At 41.0% G+C, this 26,844-nt stretch overlaps 1 protein-coding gene across 2 annotated transcripts in view; it reads right to left on the bottom strand.

Moving 5' to 3' along the window:
- The window catches only part of PTDSS2 (phosphatidylserine synthase 2), a 109,602-nt gene that overhangs the window by 10,716 nt on the left and 72,042 nt on the right, over nucleotides 1-26,844 (bottom strand). For both annotated transcript variants that reach the window (XM_089654972.1, XM_089654973.1), the window contains exons 6-10: nucleotides 25,224-25,274; nucleotides 23,715-23,828; nucleotides 20,844-20,962; nucleotides 13,395-13,509; nucleotides 5,504-5,649 (exon numbers count right to left, since the gene is read on the bottom strand). In XM_089654972.1, the coding sequence (XP_089511098.1) occupies nucleotides 5,504-5,649; nucleotides 13,395-13,509; nucleotides 20,844-20,962; nucleotides 23,715-23,828; nucleotides 25,224-25,274 (545 nt within the window). The remainder of the gene's footprint in view (nucleotides 1-5,503; nucleotides 5,650-13,394; nucleotides 13,510-20,843; nucleotides 20,963-23,714; nucleotides 23,829-25,223; nucleotides 25,275-26,844) is intronic.

Raw genomic sequence — 26,844 nt, forward strand, 5'->3', positions numbered from 1 at the left:
TCCTATTTCATATTTTACAAAAAAATTGGGGTATATATATATATATATATATATATATATATATATATATATATATATAAATTCAAACCAGCAAATATTTTAATCAAAGTGTATTTTTTTTTCCAAAAAAATATATATTCATTTTTAAAAACTGCGCATTTCGGTTTTTGACCAAGTGCATTTTGAATTTTCGGTTTCGGCACCAGAAGTTTCATTTCGGTGCACCACAGTGCAAATAGCAATGAAAAATATAATTGGTAATGATAAATAATAAATCAAAATAGCAATTCAATTATCTAATCAAAAATAATGGCTAAAAATTCAAACCAGCAAATATTATCAAATATGAATGAAATTGGAGCAACTGTCTAAAAAATGCAGCATAGGAAACTATCAATAACTCAGCAAAGTATGACAAAAGATATGCAAATTGACCATGTGATCTCTCCCTGATCCCAGATATTCAAAGCTCAAAGTTTACACAGCACATGAACTAATTTAGAATACCATACACAGGATCGATCCATAAGCTTAGAATCTGAAGTCAAGAATCAATTTTCCACTAAGTTGTCTATTTTGTTATATATAACCAACTAAACCATTGACTAGAGGCTGAAATCAGCTTAGAGAATATTCCAAAGAGAGTGCTCTCCCCGCCTCCAAGAATTGAAATGAAGATAATTTATACTGCAGTTAAAATTATTTTAAATCAACTCCGTGCCAACCATAAACGTTATCAGACTAAACGGTTTAGCTGGAGATGTAAGGCGAACACAAACTGCCTACAGAGAAATCAAGTTATACGTTACCAAAATAGATTTTATGGTATCAGTGATGTCAGCTCTAGGTCAGTGCGAGTCTCATTTTCTTTCCTAAATGATCCCCTGGATTTTTCCTACAACTCCAAGAGTTGACCTCTAATATCCGACTTCCAGCTTGTTATAAGGCTATAAACCTAGAAGGTAGTCACTCACGACAGAACTGGTTAGCAAACTGGGACCAGTCACTTAATACGAAAAAATGTTCTTACAGACATTCGCTGAGGTCATTTGTACTGAGATTTCTTAATTATCTAAATTCTTCCGTTGTATACAGACGTAATATAATAAACTCGAAATATTTATAATGTAGAAAACATCCAAAGTTTATACCAACATGTATTCATAATATATACTAATATGTATTAATTGCTGAAGCCAATATAGTGTGTGTGTTTATATTCTTATTTTTTTTGAATATAGTAATATAAAACCCCAAATTACTTAATTAGGCAAGTATTTACCTCATGCAATAATAGTAATACAATTGACTTTTTATTAACCGCTTTCCCGCCGCCCTATAGCAGATATACTGCTACAGGGCGGCAGGGGTGTGCAAATCCATGTATATATACGTGATTTTGCATTGCCGAGTAGCGGGCACAGCCAAGCCACATGTGCGCCCTACCCGTGCTGCCATTCGCGGCTCCGTCTGTCACTCACCGGGTCGCGGCCGGCGATAACCGAGCATCTCCAACAGGGAGGACTGTTTTGTTTACTAACAGTTCTCCACCCTGTCAGCTCGGGCACACTGCTTTGGATGGCTGTGCACAGCACTCAAAGTTGTCTTTTTTTTTTTTTAAGAGCGCAGACATTAAAAAAAAATAAACAAGGGATCAAATATCACCGAAAGAAATCTCAATTTGAGGGGGAAAAAAAAAAGGATGGAAATTTCATTTGGGTGCAGCGCCGCATGACTGCGCAATTGTCAGTTAAAGGAACGCAAAAAAATCGCCTGGTCAGGAAGGGAGTAAATCCTCAGGAGGGCAGGTGGTCAAAATAATACTGTCAAATAATAACACTACCATATACAAAGTACATTTTCCCGATGTTAACGGAAAAAAAAAAAAAATCACTGTGAACAGCTCTTTGTCCTTTGTTAAACCCGAGACATGGACTCCTCAATTAATCTTGCAAATTGCTACCGTGGTCGGTCCTTATCTCGTAACCATACTCCCCCAAGTTTACAACCTGGGAAAGTATGCTGTAAGAAACTGAGAATGTCTGATGTTAACGTCTTTGTTCAGAAACCATGAAAACAGAATATAAAGAACAAAATGGCTTCCAGCATTCCAATGTTACATTATACGTTCAGGCTTTCCAGTTTAAGTCTGTGAGCACAGAATAGTTCCGACAACACTACAAGACAACTTTTTCTCTTTCTTTAGCATTGCACACAATGATGATACAAAAACATGTGGATTTTCCCATGGGATATCCATTTATATGGAGTTAAAGACCATAGAAGGAAGCAAGTTTGATTCTGCAAGAGAGATTAGGAAACAAAAGTGGTCATTCTGATGCAATGAGCTCCACTCCAGTAGGTGGTGGGATCACACCTGGAGTTGTGAGTGTTACACATCATTGGATTTATTGACTATTCTAGACTGCAAAAGTAGATATGAATTATTGCTTTATTTTGCTTGACTGATATATGTTGTGTGCTGATTTTTTTGGTAATTTGAATATCTTGTTAACCACTTCATATCTGGACACTTTTACCCCCTTCCTGTCCAGGCCAATTTTCAGCTTTCAGCGCTGTCACACTTTGAATGACAATTGCGCGGTCCTGCAACACTGTACCCATATGAATTTTTTTAGCATTTTTTTGAGACAGATAAAACTTTATTTTGGTGGTATTTATTCACCACTGGGATTTTTAATTTTTTCTTGCTATATAAATGAAAAAGTCCAAAAATATTGAAAAAGTGTTTTTCTTATCAAATTTTGCAAATAAATAATCTTTCTTCATAAATCTTTGCCAAAATTTATTCGTTATCTTTTTAGTAAAAAAATAAATAAACCCAAATTAGTATATAACCAAAAATTATAAATTTTTCTAAAAAATGTTTTTACATTTTTATATTATTATTTATGTTTTTTTTTTAACATACAGTCACCCTAGCAGTACAGTGGGGGGTGATGATTTTTTTTTTTTTTACACTGATTGCTTTTACACACATACAGGCTATAAAAGCAGTCATTTCTCCTTCTGTCTGGCTGCATTCTTGCAGCCATTGAGAAATACTGTGTGAGCTGTGCTTGGTCACAGCTTGTCACATGGTACAAGGCTGTTGTGAATAGCCTTGTACCATGTGATCTCTGTGATCATTCACAGATTTCACACGAAGTAAGCAATGTCAGAAGTGACATCTTGCTTACTCCTATTCATGTGATCACTGATTGGCCAATCAGTGGCCGACTGACACAGAGGTCCCGTACAGTGATCAGCATTCTGGATTGCGGTGCTGCACGCTCCCAGGGAGTGCGCACAGTCCAAAATGGTTATTATGAACGGCAACCCACCCCTGCACTGCCACCATCCAGCCGTTTATATACATGGGCCGGACGAGAAGTGGTTAAGGTGCACAACATATATTTTGAAGGTATTTATGGACACTAAATAGTAACATAGTAGCATGATGTTACTATATATTTATTAGTTTTACACTTGTACCCAACCCAGGTGTAGTTATGTGCCCATTTAATACATGGTTTTGTGTCCAGTTATACATGGTTTTATAGATGCATGACTAGTGTAAAGTAGACCAAAAGTATGGTAAAAATGATAAATTAAATGAAAACAGTGATTGCAAACAATCATAATTTGAACCATCGATTATTCCTTGAATGCATTCATGCTGTGCACACCAATTTGACATCTGTGAACTTTCGCTTTGTGCGTGTGCCACAGTTTAAGTTATTTTGTTGGAATCTGGATTCTTTCAGACACGTGAAGTCATCTAAAAGAAAGACATGCTAGAGAAGTCCCCAGGATGTCCTCTTTGTCTTAGTGCATTGCCATCCTGTGCACACAATACCATAGTACTGAAACAACCTCATAAATCATCAAGCTATGTCACCCCTGCAATGTGTACAATTTGCAGGTGATTCAACAACTTTGCACATGTACAGTAGTTGTAGCTTCATTTGTTTACGGTGGACAGACTGGTAATGGTGACTGGGTTTTCAGGAAGCATTGCATTACATGCAAAATGCTGAACTATATAAATACAGCTGATAATGGGTATGGTTTTTCATGTAAAACAACTAAATGTTTGCAAGATTACAACTGAGTGTCTGAGTCCGTGCAGGTCTGCTCAATATGTTAAAAAAAAATCTCCTGAGATGCCTGTGGAATAAAACTACCTTGGTGCAAGAAGTCTAGAGCTGCCTAAAGCAGAAGCGCTTGTGAGAAGAATATTTTTTGCAGACGTGGTGAGGGAATTTTGGAAAACATGCTATATGTTTATTTGTGCTTAGGGATATGGGAAGGAAGTATTCATGGTTTATATCAGGTGCCAACAACCCCCAGCAAGTGTGCTTAGGCGGACTAGAATTGACAACTCACACTAGGCTGTCAATTACAAAGCCTGACCCAACCACCTTCCTGATGTCACTGAAGGCTAATGAGCAGTTAAAGACATCAGCAGAAGAAGCCTGCCCACCAGGTTCAAGTTTTTGCACAGAGGCTGATATATGGTCTGAATTATATGTATTGTGGCTGATCATAGGTCTGAAGTGCATGCATTGGGACTGAACATATTCTGTGTATGCACCAGTTAGTCATTTTATTTGCACTCACAGCTGTACTGCTAATGACGAGTTAAAGTGATTACAACAGTAAAAATCAGTCTGTATATGCCGTAAAGCATGCTTGTTATACCCACTGTGGAACCTAGGGGGTTAATCCTCTGCATTGTGTAAAAAGGCCTTTTGATTGTGATTTCTCTGCTCTTCCTCTTGTTCAAATGTCCACGTCTTATGTCCTGATAAGACAGACTGAACCGTAGCCATTCTGCACATGCTCAGTTTAGTCTTTATTCCTACAGAGTTTTTATTTTCTTGGGAGAGTGCGTGTGATCAGTGCAGGGCCAATCAGCACTGTCCAGACAGAGGTCAGGGGTTATGCATCCTCCTATACCAGAATGAAAACTCCTCCTACAAGCTTTAACATGTGCTCTGCTGAACACTGATAGAAGTCACAAGCCTGCTCTAACTGCTGGTGAGAAATGGTATTTAGCGGTTTATATTTACTAAAATAATTGCACTTCCATGTTCTGTGTACTGTGGGAGACCAGATATAGTGAATGCAGGCTCCTGCGTTTAGTAACACTTTAAACTCAATTATAATATTGAACCCAAACTAAGACTACAAACAATATTGTTCACTGGCACACTGGTGGTCTAGTGCTTCTAAACATGATACAGTGTGGAAAAGGTTGCTGAACCCTGGATCCTAGTTTGACGTTCAGTTTAAATTACTTTAGGTTGAATGCACAGACTTAAGATGGCAATGCAAGGTGTGCTTTTTCATATGCAAATGTTATTGACTTATCTTACTGTGTATTAAACCTAGTGCAGAGATTTCAGACACTGAGGATCATACAAATAACAGTGAGAACCACATTAGTCTATGGGTAGAAAACCGAAAAGTGCAACATTTGCAAACAAAACAAACTTACAAGTCATCCATGAAGTCATAGATCTCCCTCATAGCCACACCTCCGACGTTCACAAAAAAGACCAGCCGCAACAAGACTAGATAGTGTTCTGGTGGCATCCATAGGACGAACTTGAGGTAAAATGTATTTAATTCTGCCAGTAAAAACTAGAAGGAAAAAATAATACTGTTACTACCCGTGGTTTAACATTGTAAGCAACAGAAAACAAAGATACAGAAATTTTATCTACTGAGCTTAAGAAATATATGCACCTTATTAAACTTATATCAACAATTAAAGTAGAGTATTTAGACCTTAAAACAATGTCCCCCCCCAGGTCTTAAATATCTCCAGTGGACCATGAGTTTTGGATGTCCATCTCCTATTGTGCTGTGGTTGCTGTCTTCCTGTGAGGATGTAGGGACCACACTATGCAGGCATCTGACAGTCTCAGAAGTGTTGAAGCACCAACAGACTCTGTATGGAGCTTCAGCATTCAACAAAGTGGAGAACTGCAGCCTGTAAGTATAATACCTCTTCTTTTGCAAGGAACTGTTAAGATTTTGGGGGGGCAATGACAGTGTCACCCTAAGGCCCCTTTTCCACAGGGCAGACTCAGTTGAGATCAGAGCAGAGCGCACGGATGACAAATCAGTGTCCGCTTAGTTTATGCAGGGCGGACAAAGATACAGTCCACTCTGCTCTATGGGCGGTTAGGAGTAAACAGACTCCGCTGTCCATTTATACCCAATTATTCTTTGATCCAATTGGATGCAGAATGGATTCCCTTTTGTGTTTTTTTTTTTGTTTAACCACATGCCTTCCTGAGGATTTACCCCCCTTCCTGACCGGCACTGTGTTACTTTAACAAAAAATTGCACGGTCATGCAACGCTGCACCCAAATGAAATCTACGTCCTTTTTTCCCACAAATTGAGCTTTTTTTCTGTGGTATTTGATAGTCTGTGAGGTTTTTATTTTTTGCGTGCTATTAAAAAAAACAAAACAAAAAAATCCCGACAATTTTGAGTAAAAAAAATAATATTTTTGACTTTTTGCTATTAAACAGGTTTAGTAAAAAAAAAAAAAAAAAAAATTTTGTCATAATTTTAGGCCAAAATGTATTATGCTACAGCTTTGCTAAAAAAAAAAAAATCCCAATACGTGTAAATTAATTGGTTTAATTAATTGGTTTAAAGTTATAGCGTTCACAAATGGTGGTATATATACTGGGATTTTTTTTTATTTTTACGTAATGGCGGCGATCAGTGACTTATAGCAGGACTGCAGCGGATATTCTGACACTGGGGGGAACTGACTTGGTGTCACTGACATCCCCAGTGCTAAAAAAAAAAAAAGTACTGATACTGAACTGTCAGTGGGCAGGTAGGGGTTAACATGAGGGGCGATCAAAGAGTTGACTGTGTGCAGGGAGTGTTTACTTCACTGTAATCACACTGCTCTGGATGGCTGTCCAGAGCAGTGTGCCCGGGCTGACAGGTAGAACGGATTAGTAAACAAAACAGTTCTCCTCCCCGTCGGAAATCTTTAGAAATCACCGGGCGCCAGCGAGTAATTATCGGCCAGGACCCAGTGACTGACAGCCACGGCCGCAAATATATATACATGTGATTTTGCACACCGGTGCCGCCCTGTAGCAGTATTTCTGCTATAGGGCGGACAGGAAGCAGTTAATGAGAACCAAATCAGACTGGAGGTAGGTGGGTGTAAAAGTTCATAAGTCTGTCTACACCCGCCGATCCCTATGGGTCAATGGACTATCTGATTAGGACCTTCTGAAAAACTGACAGGCAGTCCTGATCGGACCCTTGGTGTGAAAGGGGCCCAAAGGACTTCTCTAAGCACCATTAATTTTAAAGTGCACATAACTAAACTGCAATTACATAACCAAAATGCAATCACAGAATAAATAAAACACCTGAGATTATCTAATAAAATGGAACAAGGCACCAAGTGCAAACAGAAAAGCTGGCACAAACGGGATTCATCCTGTAGTAAGGCGACTTCTTTCTACTACCGTATGTATTACTACACTTTGCACTGTTTATGGAGTACACCTTTACTTTTCAGGGAGCAGAGGTAAAGCATGGCTCCAACTGATGTCTTATGATCCTAAAGCAGGGTTGAGTAACTTCTGCGTTTCCAATTTAAATTAGCTACTCTATTAACTGGTCTACAAGCTTAAAAATGGAAAAAATGTAAGATCACATATAAGTGGCTATGGGTAGGAGTCTATCAGCATGGCACATCTTGACTTGGCAATATTTGCCCACTCTTCCTTGCAAAAACATTCCAAATCTGTCAGATTGCGAAGGCATCTCCTGTGCACAGCCCTCTTCAGATCACCCCACAGATTTTCCATCAGATTCAGGTCTGGGCCATTCCAAAACTTTAATCTTCTGGTAAAGTCATTCCTTTGTTGATTTGAATGTATGCTTTGGGTCGTTGTCATGCTGGAAGATGAAGTTCCTCTTCATGTTCAGCTTTCTAGAACAAGCCTGAAGTTTTTGTGCCAAAATTGATCGGTATTTGGAACGGTTCAAAATTCCCTCTACCATGACTAAGGCCCCAGTTCCAGCTGAAGAAAAACAGCCCCAAAGCATGATACTGCCACCACCATGCTTCACTGTGGGTATGGTGTTCTTATGGTGATGTGCAGTGTTTTTGCACCAAACATATCTTTTGGAATTATGGCCAGAAATTCAACCTTGGTTTCATCAGACCATAACTCATTTTCCCACATGCTTTTGGGAGACGTCAGATGTGTTTTTGCAAAATTTAGCCGGGCTTGGATGTTTTTCTTCGTAAGAAAAGGCTTCCGTCTTGCCACTCTACCCCATAGCCCAGACATATGAAGATATGGAGATTGTTGTCACATGTACCACGCAGCCAGTACTTGCCAGATATTCCTGCTGCTCCTTTAATGTTGCTGTAGGGCCTCTTGGCAGCCTGCCAGACCAGACTTCTTTTCATAAATTTTGGAGGAACGTCCAGTTCTTGGTAATGTCACTTTTGTGCCATATTTTCTCCACTTGATGACTGTCTTCAATGTGTTCCATGGTATATCTAATACCTTTGGAAATTCGTTTGTACCCTTCTCCTGACTGATACCTTTTAACAATGAGATCCCTCTGATGCTTTGGAAGCTCTCTGCAGACCATGGTTTTTGCTGTAGGATGCGACTAAGAAAATGTCAGGAAAGACCTACTAGAACAGCTGAACTTTATTTGGGGTTAATCAGAGGCACTTTAAAATGATGGCTGGTGTGTACTGACTCCTATTTAACATGATTTTGAATGTGATTGCTTAATTCTGAACACAGCTACATCCCCAGTTATAAGAGGGTGTGCACACTTATGCAGCCACATTATTTTAGTTTTTTTTATGTTTACCCCCTCTCCCCCCATAAAAGATTTCAGTTTGTTTTTCAATTGAGTTGTACAGTTTATAGGTCACATTAAAGGTGGAAAAAGTTCTAAAATTATTTATCTTTGTCTCATTTTTTTACATCACAGAAACCTGACATTTTAACAGGGGTGTGTAGACTGTTTATATCCACTGTACAGTGACATGCTAACTGGTTGGATATTATAGGGTCTTGATAGAATCTCAAAAAGTCTTTTCCCTCCGAGGGATTGAGCGCAGCTCACTGGTGACTAACAGGCTTGTGTTAGCAGAATGAAAGAAATTGTCCATTTATTTAAATGTGATACTGTCAGAGGTTTGAATGTTTCACATTACCTCAAAGTGGCTCTCCAAAACCCACAAACTGCATCGTATTTATTGCGGACTCCCCTTCCCCCATCCTATTACTATGCAGTACTTTGGGAAATGCCTTGTTTACAAAAGAAACAAATCTGCACTATGCTAAAAGGTGGGGTGACAACGGTTAATTGTGAACCATCTACTGTATTTTATGTATTTGTTATGTATTTATAAACGGGCTATTTGTGGCCAGAATTACATGTATTTTAAGCCCTGGTTCACACTGAAGCTGACTTTGAAATCGTACCACTTAAACTGAAGCCGCACAATTTCAAAGTCAGATGGCAGTTTGACTTCGGGGCTGACTTTATAGACATCTGTGTGACTTCATGCACAGATGTCTACGCATGTTGCACCCCAAACCAGGAACTGCAGGAACTACTTTTAGAACAGTTCCATTGGTTATCATTACATGCAATTTGAATGGTCAAATCGCATGACAAGTCGCATCAGTACGAAAGGGGGGCTAATAGATCTTGAGATCAAAGTTTTATAGGAATAAAAATATACAGAGTTTTAATTTTGGTGTATATTTTATATATGTGATGGCACCCTAAAAGGCATCTGTATTTTCGGTCTTCTAAACCCCCCCCCCCCCAAAAAAAAAGTAAATTGGTTATTTAGAGAATCATGATCAGGGTTAGATCAAAAATGAATAATCCCACTTTAACGTTTGCTAAAGAGCATATTAATCTATAAACCTGCTCATACATAAAAGTCTATGCCAGAACTACTAGTCCTTTCAGATATGGAGCACAATCAACCACCATGGCAGATCTCTACAAACTCAGAATGTATGAGCAGTCGTAAGAGGACTCCAAGTCACGGTGCAGTTACAAGAACTTTGAAATATACACTTGGCCTTGCATGAAAGGAAACATGTTAATAATGTACCCACTTGGAGCATGATGTTCAGTCAACAGTTTTTTTTAAAGCAGGTGTTTCCTCACATTTCAGTTTCATTTCATGTTGGATTAAAATGATAAAAACCTAAAGCTGACCTTCAGCCACTAAAGTACAACTAAAGAAGGATTAGAACCCCTGTCAGATTTTATTGCTATCTGTGCCCCTGTTAAGTTTGAAAGTAAATGAAGATCCAAATTTTCGGTTGTCTCCATAAAAAAAAAAAAAAAAAAAAAAAAAAAAAGGGGGAAATCTTACAATGGGGACACTAGTTCTGGTGACCTGCAAGTCCCCAAGGAATTAAATTTGCAGGGATTTCCTCTAACTTCCTGTTGGGCTATGGGACAGAAAGAGAAGGGAAATCTCAGCAATTGTACACAGATAGCGAACAATAAATCTGACACGGGTTATAACCCCCCCTTGCTCTATTTAAAATAGGGGGGGGGGGGGAAAGTTGATAGTTTTACTTTGATTTAACTTTCTCTCATATGCTTCCTCCAATATTCATCTTACATACGCAAAGACAATTTGAATATTTTAGATAAAGTGTGCGGCCCTCCAGTTCAAAATTCCTTGCCTAGGCGAGGATCCTACAGGAATCGCCCCACCACATGCAAAAGACATGCCACAGGTTTCTGCCAGATCCAAATACATTGCACAGACCTACAAGAATATGTCTGTGTACAAACTGGATCTCACAGTGCACATACATACCTCCCAACAGTCCCGTTTTGGGCGGGACTTTCCTGCATGTTCACCCTTGTCCCACGATATTGTTTATATACTAACTTCCAGCCAAGCAGGACCTGCAGTAGTGTGAACAGGGTGCACATCTAGCACAGCCAGGGATTGGCGGGCAAGCCAGCAGCGGCAATGAGAGAGAGCGTGCAGCGGCAATGAGAGAGAGCGTGCAGCGGCAATGAGAGAGAGCGTGCAGCGGCAATGAGAGAGAGCGTGCAGCGGCAATGAGAGAGAGCGTGCAGCTGTCAACTCCAACCTGTCGGCCCATAAGCAATTCAGGAGCTTCATCCCCTTTGTAAGCAAGCACTGCAGAGACAAACAGCCGGCATTTATACATCGCTGGCCAGGGAAGACAGTGGCAAGGGGCAGGACCAATTGGAACTAATGATGTGCACCCACAGCGGTGCACATGAGGTAGTTCCAATTGGTCCTGCCCCTTGCCACCTTTTTTCCCCGGTTGGCACTTTATATATGGTGGTTGTTTCCCTATGAATGGGTTGTTTTTTTAAAGGGGATGGAGCCCCTGAAACGCATATCAGCCCCACCCATCTCCATCATCACAGGATGGCTTTACAGCTGCACTCTCTCTTATTGCAGTCGTACTGCCGCCGGCTTGTTCGCCAATCCCTGGCTGTGCTAGATGTTTACACTGCTGCAGGTCCTGCTTGGCTGCACTCATTTGTCATCCATCTGATGCCTTCATTCTTGCCTCGGCTCCTGTATGCTGTTAATCAAGATTTTAGAACGTAAGTATATGTTTACTTGGTGTGCTTGCGGTTTAACTTTTCTGAGATTTCAGAAAACAAGGGGTGGAGAGCTGAAATTATACACTCCAAATCTCAAAAAAGGAGAGATCTGAGAGCTGACTGGAGGAGAGGGACAGCTCCCGCCCCTTCACACAACACACAGGAACAAAGCTAAGACTGTCAAATCACAGGCTGTGTGCTGGAGCTCCATCCCCTGCCACCTATTTTCTCTTGGTGTCATGAAAAGCTGTCAGAAGTGATTCATGCTGACAGCAAAGGAGTGGAGCTGCTGACAGAAATGACACTTAGTGCTCTTAATTGAGACACATACACACTAAAGAGGGATATGCTTTGTTCATACTTTATGTCTGAGGTTTACAACCACTTTAAAAGCTGTAAGTTTCAGGAGGGTAGCATTTTCAATGAAGCCAAGAGCAAGAACACGGGTATATGACCTCAAACTAGCAGGAGGGGAGTTTGAAACTCAACTTAGAAAGTATTATATTACGGAAAGAGTGGTTAATGATTGGAATAGACTTCCAGCAGAGGTAGTGAGTCAATCAACATTAAGTGAATTCAGATTTGCTTGGGACAAACCTAGATCTACATTCAGACAAAAAAAAAGGTAAAAAATTGGACTAATATTTCCTTTTTCTTATCATAGAGGGAAGATTATTAGAGAGATAGAATGTAGTTTTGCCTAGGTACGGTGAAAATCCTCCAACTCTGTTCTCAACAGTAAAAAGGTCCACAGATGACTAGAACATGAGCTCCATCTAGTGCTCATGACAAGGCATAGATTTTGTGGCTTCCTGGACAAGGAAAAGTCCATTTTTTTTTCAGCAGACAAAAATCAGTATTTACTTTTCACAATTCCGTAAACCCTTTTCATAATTATTTACTGAATCTTGTTATGTTACATCTATCAATAGGAGGAGTCTGCAGTCTAAAACAAATAAATGAAAGTATTTCCGAGGTTACAAATAATTATTCTAAAGCACAATAATGTTGAGCAATTACTTTAACACCTAAATGGTGTCTGATTAGTTAAAAATGAATTCTCGCTTGTTATTTTAAAGCTTTAATTTGTTTTTATTATCGGTTATTTATATTGTTTTATTATCTGTTTTGCCTGAACTGTCCCTAGTGTGCGCACAGACCACCCACCCGTGCCATGAACTATCCCTAGTGTGTGCACAGACCTCCTGTGCCATGAACTGTCCCTATGGTGTGCACAGACCACCCGTTGAATCTCCGTGAGCCTGATGTTGCCCCTAGTATGCTGTGTGGGAGCTGTGTTGAGGGCAGCCTCCACAGCCAGAGTCCCATTGAATCCCCGTGAGCCTGATGTTGTCCCTAGTATGCTGTGTTGAGGCCAGACTCCACAGTCAAAGTCCCGTTGGGTCCCCGTGAGTGTCCCTACAAGCCGCATGTCGCGGAGTGCCATGAATTATCCTGATGGAGTGTCTTTCATAGTTCAATAAAGCTTTGTGTGTTCTCCATCTTCTTTGTGTGTTCTGTCTTGCCTACGCTTCCGTCACAGGTATAGTTGGCTTTCACAACTGTACACCACTGCTTGGATTTTTGTATTGGTGTCAACTCTGCTAGCTCTGCTACTGAGAAATGCTGGGCAAATATCGGAATTTGCTTTTCAATACTTGCCAGTGATTGTATGGTTATCAAAAATTGTCCCATCAAATGTTTGTCTTGGTTAAGCATTTCTAAATTTGTACTCACTACAAATATAATGCCGCAGACTGCCAACCATCTTCGCAGGTTTGAAGCCGGCTTCCATTCAAACTTTACCCAGCTATAGGGTGTGAACTGGAAGGCAATTCTCTTCATTTTGCCTCTAAAATAAAAAAATAGAGCGTTTAATAGGAATCTCTACCTTATCAGCCATGAATAAAATGTTCATACATCACTTGTGCGTTCAAATATTTAACAGACATACAGTTGTCCTAAAAAGAAACATCTAGTGAAGAATATGTAGCCAGCCATTCAGTCTTTCAGTACATTGCTAAAACTTAAACGGGACGGCACAGTGGCTTAGTGGTTAGCACGTCTGCCTTGCAGTAAATGGGTCATGGGTTCGATTCCCTACCATGGCGCCTCCTGCATGGAGTTTGCATGTTTTCCCTGTGCTTGCGTGGGTTTCCTCCGGGTGCTCTGGTTTCCTCCCACACTCCAAAGACATGCTGGTAGGTTAATTGGATCCTGTCTAATTTGGAACGAATATGTGAATGTATGAATGTAAGTTAGGGACCTTAGATTGTACACCCCTTGAGGGTTAGGGACTGATGTGAATGTTCAATATGTATGTAAAGCGCTGCGTAAATTGACAGCGCTATATAAGTACCTGAAATAAACTGGAATGGTGTATTTGTATTTAAAAAAATATTAAATTTACTGTAACGTTATAAAAATTATTCACCAAACTCAGGGCAGCATATACCTCCTCCTTCACAATACTGTGTGACATCGCTACCCTGCCTCTTCACTTTGTCTAATCAGAGAACACTTTGCATTCATTCAGAAAATGCAGTGCATTCTGTGAATAGTTTCCCTGAGTGGCCAATCTCTTGTGTTGAGAATGCATCAGGCCAGCCACGCCACACGGGACCCCAAAGCAAGTGGAAATCACTGGAACAGCAATGTCTACTTCAGTGATTTCCAGCTTCCAGGGACATTGGCCAGGTATGGTATATACATAGTTGGTCTCAACCCATACCTGGATTTTCTCTTAAGTACAAGGACTCAGCACTACCAAAAAGTCATGACAAAAGCTACAACTTTTCTTTTTTATTTTTTTTATTCTTTTTATATTCTTTGCTTCACTATTGGACGTACACCAATATCAGATGCAGAGCTATACACATTATATTGGATTGTGGATTTTTGAGTATATAACCCTAGAGTGATTCTTATTGTTGATAAAATATACTATACACTAACCATGGTTTACTCCTTATAACACATTAGGGTCTCCCAATGAAGCTATTTGATAGAAAAACACGTAGAGACCCTCTATATTATCTTGTGCATTTGCCCTTGCGATATACACACACATTATATTGCCAAACGTATTGGGACACCCCTCCAATTCATTGGATTCAGGTGTTCCAATCACCTCCATAACCACAGATGTGTAAAATCAAGCACCTAGGAATGCAGACTACTTCTACAAACATTTGTAAAAGAATGGGTCGCTCTCAAGAGCTCAGTAAATTGAAAACCATTAAAGATCACGTGCATGTATAGGCAGGCACTCCGATACTTTTGGCAATAGAGTGTGTGTGTGTTTCCATGTATTCATATTCATACTTGCCTCTTTCTTGGGATAATAAATAAATGACACCTAAAAGTCCTTCTTGCTATATCAATCAATTTTTCTGTATATTAGGCATACACCAAATCAGCCATAACATTAGGACCACCCAACTTATATTGAGTTGGCCCCGTTTTGCTAACAAAACATTCCTGACTCATCAATACATGGACTCCACTAGACCTCTGAAGGCATGCTCTGGTATCTGACACCTCAACGTCAGTAAATGAGTCTTTAAATACTGTAAGTTGCAAGGTGGGGCCTCCATGGATAGTAGTTGTTTTTCCAGCACATCCCACAGATGCTCTACTGGATTGAGATCTGGAGAATTTAGAGGCCATATCAACACCTCAAACTCATTGTTGTGTTTCTCCAGCCGTTCTTGAACTGCTTTTGCAGTATGGCAGGGTGCATTATCCTGCTGAAAGAGGCCACTACCATCAAGGATTACCATTTCCATGAAGGGATGAACCTGTTCAGAAACCATGTTTAGGTAGGTGGTACATCAAGTAACCGCCACATGGACCAAGCAGGACTATGCAGCTGTGCAGCCCCATACGCAACAAATTACAATGGCAATACTTTTTTCTGCTTTCAGCAGATCAACTTCAGGGGCATCATGTTCACTTGCTGCCTAATATTACCCACCGACTTTCAAGTGCCATTGTAACAAGATAGGCTATTCACACGGCAAATGCATTATGTTATTCAGATGGCAAATGCAGTGTGTGTTTTGGACACCGGATTGCATGGTACCATAGTACCATGTGATTTGATACAAGGTGTTTTTCAAGAGTGGTGCAAACACTACTTTTTGTGTGGTCTGGCAGGGAGGATGAGAGCACTAATGCAGGCCATAGACGGGTCGAAAATCGGATGATTTTTCAGACAGAAAAAAAAAAATTTGGCCGATTTTTGCACCGTTAATGGGTTAATCGGCCGGCCGTTTTTCGGTGTTTTGACACTTTTTTTTTTTTAATCGGTAAAGTTGGGGAGGAAAAAAAAAAAAAAAAATCGGCCGATTTTGCCAATCGGACGATTTTCCCGGCAATGACGGGCAAATTGGCTGATCTTTTTACCAATAAAAAATCTGCGCATGAGCTATGGCCTGCAAGAAGAAGAAGAAAAATAAGAATTCCAGTCCGCTATTATGTTTGACATGAAAAAGTATTGTGGTTGCAACAATGTATCTATTTGTATCCAAATAAAACCATCTGTATCTGAAATGGATACATTGTTGCAACCGCAATACTTTTTCATGTCAAATATAATAGCAGAGCTCTCTGCAGGAACAGAAGTAATTAAATGCCGGCCATAGACAGGACAAAAGTGGCCGATTTTTTTTTACCGTTGGTGGTAACGTCGGCCTGTTGAACGACCAATTGTACGTTATTTTTTTTTAAAAAAAACGGCCGGTTTTCGACCAGTCTATGGCCTGCATTAGCCTTAAGAATTGGTCCAGACATACATTTTTATGTGTCACAATAAAAATTAAGAGTTGACAGCCTGATGAAAATGTTATATCTGGTCCAATTATCACAGCTTGGCACTTTCCTCCTTTCACTCCATACAAGCTATTTTTCTAAGGTTCCTTGGGCTCTCCAACAGGAAGCAGAGATCTGCTACATTTCAGCAGTCACTTGATATATTTGGAACCTCCTCCAATCTTCAAATCCCGCATCTCATCATGCTAATCCCAGAATCTCCCCATCCATGGCACCTTTAGCTGCAGCAGTTGAACGAATATTTTGGATAAAGTTAAATCTGGATCACAACCAACAAGCATGAGAGAAACACATTCTATATCAATACAGAAAATTTTAAAAAAACAGGTTCTTAAGGTATGTTAACCCAAATTCTTTGTCAGTTTGCCTGCAACAAGAATATTCATTTTCTTAAGAAAACTATACACAGTGGGACAAGATACCAAAATTCCCTATCTAGAGATCCTGCAAGTAGTAGAACTGATAACTGCAAATCAGCAGCTTATCGGTAAGGCCAGTGTTTGTCAGCCTGCCTCGTGAGCTCCTTCAGTTGGTAGTTGGGCTGCCTATCTGATAGATCTGATAAACAGCACTACAGCCAACTGATGGAGTTTGCATAGCAGGCGAAGGCTCCATGTACACTGGCTCAAAAAAGGCTGGATAAAAAACGCAGGTAATTGCATTTTAGTAGTGTTTAAGTAGCATTCAGAAGCGTTTAGGAGTGTTAGCGTTTTATTAGCATTTTTACAGTACATGTAGAGGGAACACAAAAAAACCCAAAATAAAAAAAGCTGGAAAAAAAAAAGCTGTTGTTAGGAGCATTTTAACAACGTTTTTTTCTGCTCAAAAAAAAACTCTACAAAAACAATTTTTTTCTGCTTCTAGACACTGAAGCTCAAAAAATGCTAAAGGCCTAAAATAGTGTGCATGGACACATAGGATAACACTATTTAGCTTCTAGGAGGAGGGAAAAAAAATGCTAACAGCAGCTTCTAGGAGCATAAAAAGAAGCTAGTGTGCATGGAGCCTAACACTGTTTCTAATTGTGAGGCAGCGGGTTAGCTTCCTCAGCCTGCACTAAAAGTGCTGTTACTGGCAGGCTCCCAAATCATTTTTGTAACAGGTTAATAAAATAAACTATTTGCTAAGAAACATATACAGTGAGGCATGATTCCAAACATACTGAAAAAACCATTGAGGGATGCTGCCTGACTAGCACACACTCTTCGGTTCTCCCCTGCTTCTGCTCCTTTCTCTCTCTGTCCCCCCTTGCTTTACAGTCCTACCCCACCCCAATTACCCCGCCCCTCCTCCACCTAGGGTTGGAACAACCCACCCTTCCAAGCTACCACACCCTGGGTTCCTGTACCAATAAATATGCTGCCATTTCCAGCACAGGCTGCTGGTTGCTATTTGTTTTCCGTTGTACTGAAATTTTTTTTTTTTTTTTTTTTTAACTGTGATAGGTTTGTAATTGAATCTATCATTTGAGCCTTAGTCCCCATACGTGGGTCTCCACTGTTTATTTTTGCTTTGTAAACTTCTCAATAAAAATGATTGTACCAGAAACATACTGAAAAATAGATCCTGGGTTTAATTACACTTTAACTGAGAACCAAGTGCATTCTTTTGTTGCATTAATATACCCCTCCTTGGCAGACACTTAACCTCTTCACGTCGGAACCTCCCGGTCCTTTCAGGGGTTTCAGACGCCGGGAGTTGGGAGGCAGGGTGGGGGTTTTAGGGTCATGTGACTGCTGTGAGTCCCTGTCACATGAACGGAAAAGGTCCCGATCGCAAGGGGGGATCGGGACCTTTCCGTGAGACACTATGTGCTGGGAACGCGCAGGGCGTGTACTCTCAGCATATGTGTGTTTTAAAATGGTAAGGAAATATGCGGCCGCTCGGCGTCAAGGCCCAGCTGCCAAGAGGCCCCATAGTTGCGTACGGTCAGCGTCAAGGGGTTACAACTCAACTCCGGACCAATAAAACATCCCTTGTAGTGGGGCTGTGCCCACACTGCAAGGGATATGGGCAGCACAGTGGCTAAATGGTTAGTACTAGGGTTGTTGGTTCGAATCCCAACCACGGCACCACCTGCCTGGAGCTTGCATGTTCTCCCTGTGCCTGCGTGGGTTTTCCCCCGGGTACTCTGGTTTCCGCCCACACTCCAAAGACATGCTGGTAGGTGAATTGGATCCTGTCTAAATTGTCCCTTGTATGTGTATGTATGAATGTTAGGGACCTTAGATTGTACACCCCTTGAGGGTTAGGGACTGATGTGAAGGTACAATATATATGTAAAGCGCTGCGTAAATTGACGGTACTATATAAGTACCTGAAATAATAAATAATAATAATTGCTCGTTTATGCCTAAGGAACAATAACAGGAGATATACTTGCCCAATTCTCCCCACAGTTTCTGCGCCCCTACACACCACTGCTGTGGGGTCCTGAAGTCATCCAAGGCCAGAGCAGGGTCCATAGCCCTATGCTGGATGGGAGGACGCCAATGGACCAGCTTGTGTGGGAGCAAAAACATGTTTCTCCTCTCCCCCTAGACAAAACAGGCAATTAACCTTAGCAATGCAGGCACAGCTCCACTGCAAAGGGATCATTTTTATCTGTCCGGAGTTGGCCTTTAAAGCCAAAGTGAAATTCTTCCTTTGCAATGGGGCAACACCTGAACTCCAAGGGCTCGTTTACACTCGCTTCGACTTTAAACATACTTTTATAATGTGTTTTTGATGCTTTGATGACGCTTCAGTGGTGATTTTTTTAAGCTTTAAAAATGAAGCTTGGCAGATGCCTTGTGTGTGTATTGATATATCATACCTGCAATACCTCCAAAACAAAGCAATGCCAAAGCTAAACAAAAGCCTCTCAAAATTGCAAATGCCGTAAGAGAGCATTGTCATAGACTTCTATGGAGGCTTTGATGAACCACTAAAGCGACATGGGGTATAATTTTTGAAGCAAGGCAAAGCAAGGAAAAGCAAACGCAACATGTAAACAGGACTGTAAGCGAAACATTTTATTTAGTGGCAAGTGCGTTGACTGGCGTTCAGAGTGCTAAAAAAAAAAAAAAAAAAAAGTGTCCAATGCCTTGTTTTGAAGCTAGTATCAGCAAACCCTAAGGGTTTAATGCTTGTTTATGTCTAGGGGATCAGGCAACTCACTTTTTATTACCTGATCTTTCACTACCATAGGCTTCCTCGCACTGCTAGACCAGACCAAGCAGCCTCTTCTCTCCACCTCTGGTGGTCCTATACCATCAAGACCGATGTAGGGACCATAGCCCTGCATTGGACATGAGAATGCTGAGGGACAGTCGACTGCCAAAGTATAAGGGAAAGCACCATTAAATGGTGGGAGGGGAGGCCAAGTAAGTAAAAGTGCTTTTTCCCTCCCCTAGACATAAACGAGCAGTCAAACTGCACAGTGTGAGGGCGGCTCCATTGTAAGGGAGATCTTTTAGTTTTAAAAATAAAAAACAAGAGAAGTTGTTCGCACTACAGTCTACTGAAGAAAAGGAAAAGAGTTTCTTAATCAAACAGACTTTAGCGGTCATTCTAGCATGTAAGATTATGTTAACTGCCATTTCACTGGACTCTAGATGGAGAACACCCATGTTTTCTTCCCTCTAGCTCAGTGATGGCGAACCTATGGCACGCAAAGCCATCTCAGTGGGCACGCCAGGAAGAAGAGGATGATGAGCGCGCATGGACCGGCCATCCAGATCTCGTCCACACTGGATCCCCATCAAACTACATTTCCCACATGTCTCTGGGGCCAGGGTGGGCGTGGACGAGAGGAAACGGCTCCAATGCGGCTCTGGCACCAGGGGTGATGTACCCTGGGGATGGGCGCGGAAGAGAGGAAGAGGCTCCCACACTGCTCCGGGGCCAGGGGCAACGTGTTCAGCGTGGATGCGAATGAGCTGCTGGGTTGGAAGCCACACCGACGCTGCCAGAGGTGAGATTGCTTGCAGTGTCATCCATCAGTGCCCAGCAGTGCCGCCCGTCAGCGCTGCCCAGCAGTGCCGCCCGTCAGCGCTGCCCAGCAGTGCCGCCCGTCAGCGCTGCCCAGCAGTGCCGCCCGTCAGCGCTGCCCAGCAGTGCCGCCCGTCAGCGCTGCCCAGCAGTGCCGCCCGTCAGCGCTGCCCAGCAGTGCCACCGATCAGTGCCGTCTGTCAATGCGTCCAGGTAGGCAAGTGGTTAATTGCAGTGTTGGCACTTTGAAATAAAAAAGTTGGTTTGTGTTGCAGTTTTGGGCACTCGGGCTCAAAACGGTTCGCCATCACTGCTCTAGCTTAATACAGGGAACTCTGTGTTCTGTATCTGAAAACTTCAAATATACATGAAATCACAAACCTGTATGTTGGAATGTTCCACAGGCCCTGCCATTTATAAGGTTTCATAGACAGCCACTTAAGGGTCTTCATACCACAGTAAATTCCAAATCCATTACAAACCAGAACGTCCATTATCCACTTTAAGGGAACACAAAATGAAAAGTGCCTTTATATTTCAGTTTACACATAAAACATATTAAAATCACTATAAATTTCACAGACCTAGACATAAGAAGAAAAAGGGGAGGTGATTTCACTCAAGTATTTGTTTGATGGTTAAAGAAAAAACTGTAATCTTGATTCAATTTCTTTCAGAAACACACAACAGATTAAAGGATAAAGTGCAGCGCTAAATAAATAATTAATAATAAATAATGCACAAAGATAAAAGGTAACAACTCCTTATAAAAATGTGGTATAAAATGCAGCGCTAAATAAATAATTAATATAATATTGTGAAACAGTCAAGTGCAGCGTATAAGGTGAAAATCAATATAATCCATATATAACAATGAATGATGTCCGTGGGACTACAAGGCACAGCAACCACAGTGAAGGATAAACTGTGAAATGATCCAGTGAGGGAATCCACCGCCTTTGCCAGATGTACACTCACCAGAAAGCTACTGGTAAAATAGCATGTTTATCACATCAGGGGATGGAAAACAACCAGAAGCCTCTAGCATAGACTGCTCCGCCACAGGCAAACTGAAGATAGGATCTCTCATAGGAATATAGCTCACCATTCCTGTTTTCAGTCAGGGTACTTGGCGAGCAGGATAGAGGCTCCGAGATATCAGGATGCAGCAACACAGCCCCACGGACATCATTCATTGTTATATATGGACTATATTGATTTTCACCTTATACGCTGCCCTTGACTGTTTCACAATATTATATTAATTTTTTATTTAACGCTGCACTTTATACCCCATTTTTTTTTTATAAGAAGTTATCTTTATGCATTCATTATTTAATAATAATTTAATTTAGCGCTGCACTTTATACCACATTTTTATAAGGAGTGGTTACCTTTACCTGTGTGCTAGCTGCTCCGTATTTACTTCTAGCGCCCGCCTATATACGACATTTTAGATTAAAGAAGTTCACTTTAAAAGAAAAAAAATTAATAAATGCACTTTTTTCTGCAGGTTAAAGAAATGTGCATTTATTATATTTCTTTTAGGAGCCTTGAAAGCATTGCACCAGCGATCATCAGATTGCTGGTGCCATGCAGGACTCCTGCAAACTATCAGTGTAATATGTCTGCTTGTACATCTTACGGGCAAGCAGTTTCACATTGACAGGAAGAATCAATGAACTCCCACAGCACTCAACAGCGCCGCAAAGGCCCTTGGTACTTGCAGTTTCCCATTCACACAACTCTTAATGAATGACGCAGCCAGGCCTCATTCGCGAAGAGGTTGTTGCGGAGGCCAGTGCTACAGTAACATGTTACGTTACATCCCGAGTATGGGTGTAACCTGTAACAAAAGGTAAACTCATCCTTTCACTTGAGTTAATGTGCAAAAACATTGTCTCAGTGTACGGTTTGTAATTATCCAAGTACATGAATTTATCATTTTGATACTTTTATCAGAAAACACTTGCTGCTAGTGATTGGCAGACAGGAGCCATGTGACCTAGTCGGCTTAGGCTGACACTAATTTCTTTACTAAATTTAGACCTCAGAGATGTTTTTTGTAATGAAAAGTAATGTGATTTGATAATCTGGACAATTGTGCTGTTCCTTCATGTGAAGCATTTTAGTGAGCTACCCACTTTAAAGCAAATCTATTTACGAAGTAACAATATAAGCATTCAAGTATCCTTTAAGTGCCCGTTCACACTAGAACTTGGTGTAGGAAAACCCACGTCCCATGCGGGTGTCCCGCACCGCATGCAAACGCACTGCCCTCGTGATCTCCAACGGGGATCAGTGCAAGGTAACAACACACAAAACGCAGGACACACACACACACACACACACACACACACACACACAGTGCTTCTGCCCATGAGATACGGTTGTAGTGTTTCCAAATGTAGTGCGTACACTACTTTTGGTGCGGTGCAGTACAATTTCAGCCCATTCAGAATGAAGCTGCACCACACAGAACTGCACTCCTAGTGTGAACCACTCCTAAAGGACTGCTGGCGGTATCTTAGAGGGAAATTAAATACAAATTGTTAGTGGAGACAAATGTTAAGTTGTTGCTGTGCTTGTTACTGTACAATAGTAGGTAACGATTCGTAGATTTGCAACTATCATTGCACCACCTCACAGTTTAAAAACCATTAAGATACCAACCACATAGGAAAGTGCATTTTATTTTAATGAGTGTGTCAGGTCATAAAGCGGGGCATACACATTTACACATAGATTTAAGGACTAATGAAGGAAAAAAAAAAAAACACTTTCCCCATTGACTTACAAAGTGTGGATGAATGAATCTCTCACTGCGACTATTGTATTTTGGCATTCTGCCCTGCCAGCTGTCAGTATACTAAAACAGTGCCTGCATCTTACTGAATGCAGGTGATATTTGGCTGACAACTTACCACCTGGCTCCTTTGCATTTTTAAATTGAGGGATAAAGCTGGCATGGCAATACATGGAGCAAATTATTTTCAGTTAATCAGGAACCAGACGCAATTCACTCCGTGTATGGCTAGCAATAGTCTTGAGATGTGAAAAGGAGCTCAAAAACAGTACATTGTGTGCCACTGAAAATGGCAGCACACAAAAACCCACCAGTAAAATGAATGTTTTTTTTTTTTGGCTTATGGATCATTAAATATACAGGTTCAATGAAACAAACATTTTCAAATATACTAAACAGAGCAGTATGTAGGTGAGGGAAAAAATGGCTGAATCATTCCCACTTACATGATCCCACCAGCATTCACTGAAATTGGGCAACTGGTGCTCCAGGCTGTATTCCAGGAACTCAAACATTATGCTGATTATCATACACATCCACCAGTCTCTTATCATTAGTGTCTAAGAGTGGACAAGAAATAGACATGTCAGTTCAGGCACTATTTCAAGATGGTTAGTACTTCTATTCACACACTGGCACCAGCAATGAGGACTTTACTACATAAATGATTCGAAATGACAGTACTGTGCAAGTGAAACTCTCAACCTTCCTCTACTTTGAATGCCTGAAGACCTTCCAACACATACTAGTAACAGATACACCTACAGCACTGGGAGACTGCTCACATCTATGGCAGGTCACTGCTTCCTATAAAGAAGAATTGAGTTTCTGGGCTGCAGTGCTCAACACAATAACTGACTAATTTAGTAAAGAAGTTGAGAATCTTCGCCCAAAAATTAGGTGGTTTACTTTAATTTTCCAATTACGTGAAAAACACATTTCTGGCCACTTTGAACACCCAATCATGCTTTTCACAGGACTGAATATCTGAAGCAAATTTATGGAGTGAAGATTCTCAACTTCTTTAGTAAAACGTCCTCCTTTCCTGTGTATTACAGATCTAATGCCATGGTGGCAAGTGTTTTTCACTTCTAGGTTCCTTTGTTCAAATTCCCATCGGAAATGCTATTTGTATGAATTTGGATACAGTTTCTTTTTTCTGTACTAGAAATTTGCCACTGGAGGGGTATAATGTAACTACATAAAAGTCCATAAAGTCCAATAAAAGTCCATGTGAGAGAACATTAGCATTCACAATGAGAGTACATAAGCAAAAAGCGGAATCAGCAGCAGCTACCTTACAGCAAAGCTGAACTCTGTACATGGAAAAAAAAAAAAAAAAAAAAAAAAGTAAGAGGGGCGCCCGATTAAGTGCAGGATTAAATTAACAGTTTTATTGGTAAAAACGATAATTGGCAACTCACAGGAAGGAAAATTAAAAAAAGCATATCACCAAACGTAGTCCAGGCTCCTGGGAGGAAGCGGAGGGCAAGCGGAAGGTCTGAGGAAGAAGCTGCAGCTTCGAAATGCGTTACCGCCCACCCACGTCATCACGTTCCTTCGCTTAAGTCACATCCGCCCCGGCGCTATTTGCGGTCCACTCTGGTTCCTTGCAGCGGCCGGCCCCTTCAGGATACCCTCCCTGTCCACATCGGATGCATGGACACCACTTGCCCTCTGCTGCCTCCCGGGAGCCTCGATTACGTTTGGTGATATGCTCTTTTTAATTTTCCTTCCTGTGAGTTGCCAATTGTCGTTTTTACCAATAAAACTGTTAATTTAATGCTGCACTTAGTCCAGTGCCCCTCTTCCTTCTTTTATTTTCTGTACAAACATATCCATCCCATATGATTACACAAAATAAATTAAAGTAAAAAAAAAATATACATTTATCTTATATACAGTATGTATTGCTTTTCAAAGAGTACCCCCAATAAGTGCATCTAGCCACTTACTTTTATGTACCAACCAAGAAAGTGTGCAGGTACAAAGCCATCCATCTTATCCTGAAAAACAGCAAAAACAAATTGTAATGTAAACTGCAAATTAAAATAGTGTGAACTACGGCAAATTTCAATTCTGCTAGCTCTGCGGAAGCATAAGCTGTCAAATAGCTTTACCTTTCATAAACACAAAAAGTACTATTTGAGAATATAGGGTGTCAGATATGCTGGGGTATTTCAAACTAACAGCAATGATTAACAAGACCTACATACAACCCTGTTTCATAAGAGTTCCTGCCCTCATATCTGGCAAACCAAGGACAAGCTTTTGCCAGTTATGTCGTACATTCCAAAGTAAATGTGTTTAAAATAGAACTTTACCCATAACAACTTGATAAAGAATAATGTTTATTAGCAAGAAACATACATTCCACATTAATATTTATGTTACCAAAATTAGTGTGTGTTGTAAATTTATTCTAGCGCAGTTCCTTTTTTTTTCTTGATGGAGGCTGCCATTTTGCTAAAGCCAAGAGCTCCTGAGCAGCAGTAAATCTTTAGGCTGTTAACAAATCAGCCTCTAAATGTTCGGCACAGCGCAACTGAGCATGTGCAGAGAAGGGTGAGACAGTGTATTACTGTATATGCACTTATTTTTAATGTTTTACATAGATATAACTGCATAATGGGCCAGCCTGAAGTGATCTAGCAGGAGTTAATTTTCTGACTAAAGTTCTACTTTAAAGGAGAAGTACAGCCAAAGCTCTTTTTGATGTACTTCTCCTGTGTACCACAGGTGTACAGTTTGTTCTGCACTTCTGTGACCCATTTTCAGCTAAGGGCAGGCTGAAGCCCTCTGTCAGCTAACATCACTCAGCCAGTCCAGACTGGGGAAAGATCCCGACTGTAAAGTCTGGATCCACCCCAGAGTCTGGAGCGGCACCTGACTCAGCCTTTTGGCAAGGCCCTGAGAGCCTGAGCCAGCTTCTCCCTCCACAGCCCAGTGCTCCAGTGAGTGCGGGGGGGGGGGGGGAGCAGAGAATGGTGACAGACAGTCCAGCTTTTAAAATGTTGTTGAGGCCTGGGTTTAGAAACACCTTAAGACTGATAGAAGGTCCAGTGGTACCTACCATGAAGTTAGCGTGGCTAAAGAAGGGGAGTAGGGTGTGTGAAAAATCCTTACAAGGGCAGGCAGGGATGAAGATATACTGCATCCCCTGACTTGTGCAGGTCAACAAGAAGAGGACGAGCAAAGGCCCATCTACTTAAACACACAGAAGTGTCTCTTGGGCCCAACAGAGTAATTCTGTACAATCTGTCTAACCTTGATTCAAAACATGGTTCTTAAAATCATCTGACCTGCTCTGATGCACAAAACTATCCACAGCCATAGAGTGAGGAGCAAGAACCTTAGCCTGTGAACAGTTCCCTGAATTAGGACAAAACTGATAAAAGATCTGGAGGAAATTCTCAAGAGGCTGTAGATCAGGCATGGAAGAAGGACCTATCTCCAGGAGATCAAGTTTCATAAAGACCTTTGGATGTACTCTATCACCAACATGGTGTACTTGCATTGAGACCCCAGCAAGTTCTGCCTGTCAACAACCCAGAGGAGCAGAACCATCCAGCAATG

Source organism: Staurois parvus, unplaced genomic scaffold (assembly GCF_062004578.1).
Source record: "Staurois parvus isolate SC_StPar_1 unplaced genomic scaffold, SC_StPar_1.0 ptg000818l, whole genome shotgun sequence".
Taxonomy (NCBI): Eukaryota; Metazoa; Chordata; class Amphibia; order Anura; family Ranidae; genus Staurois; species Staurois parvus.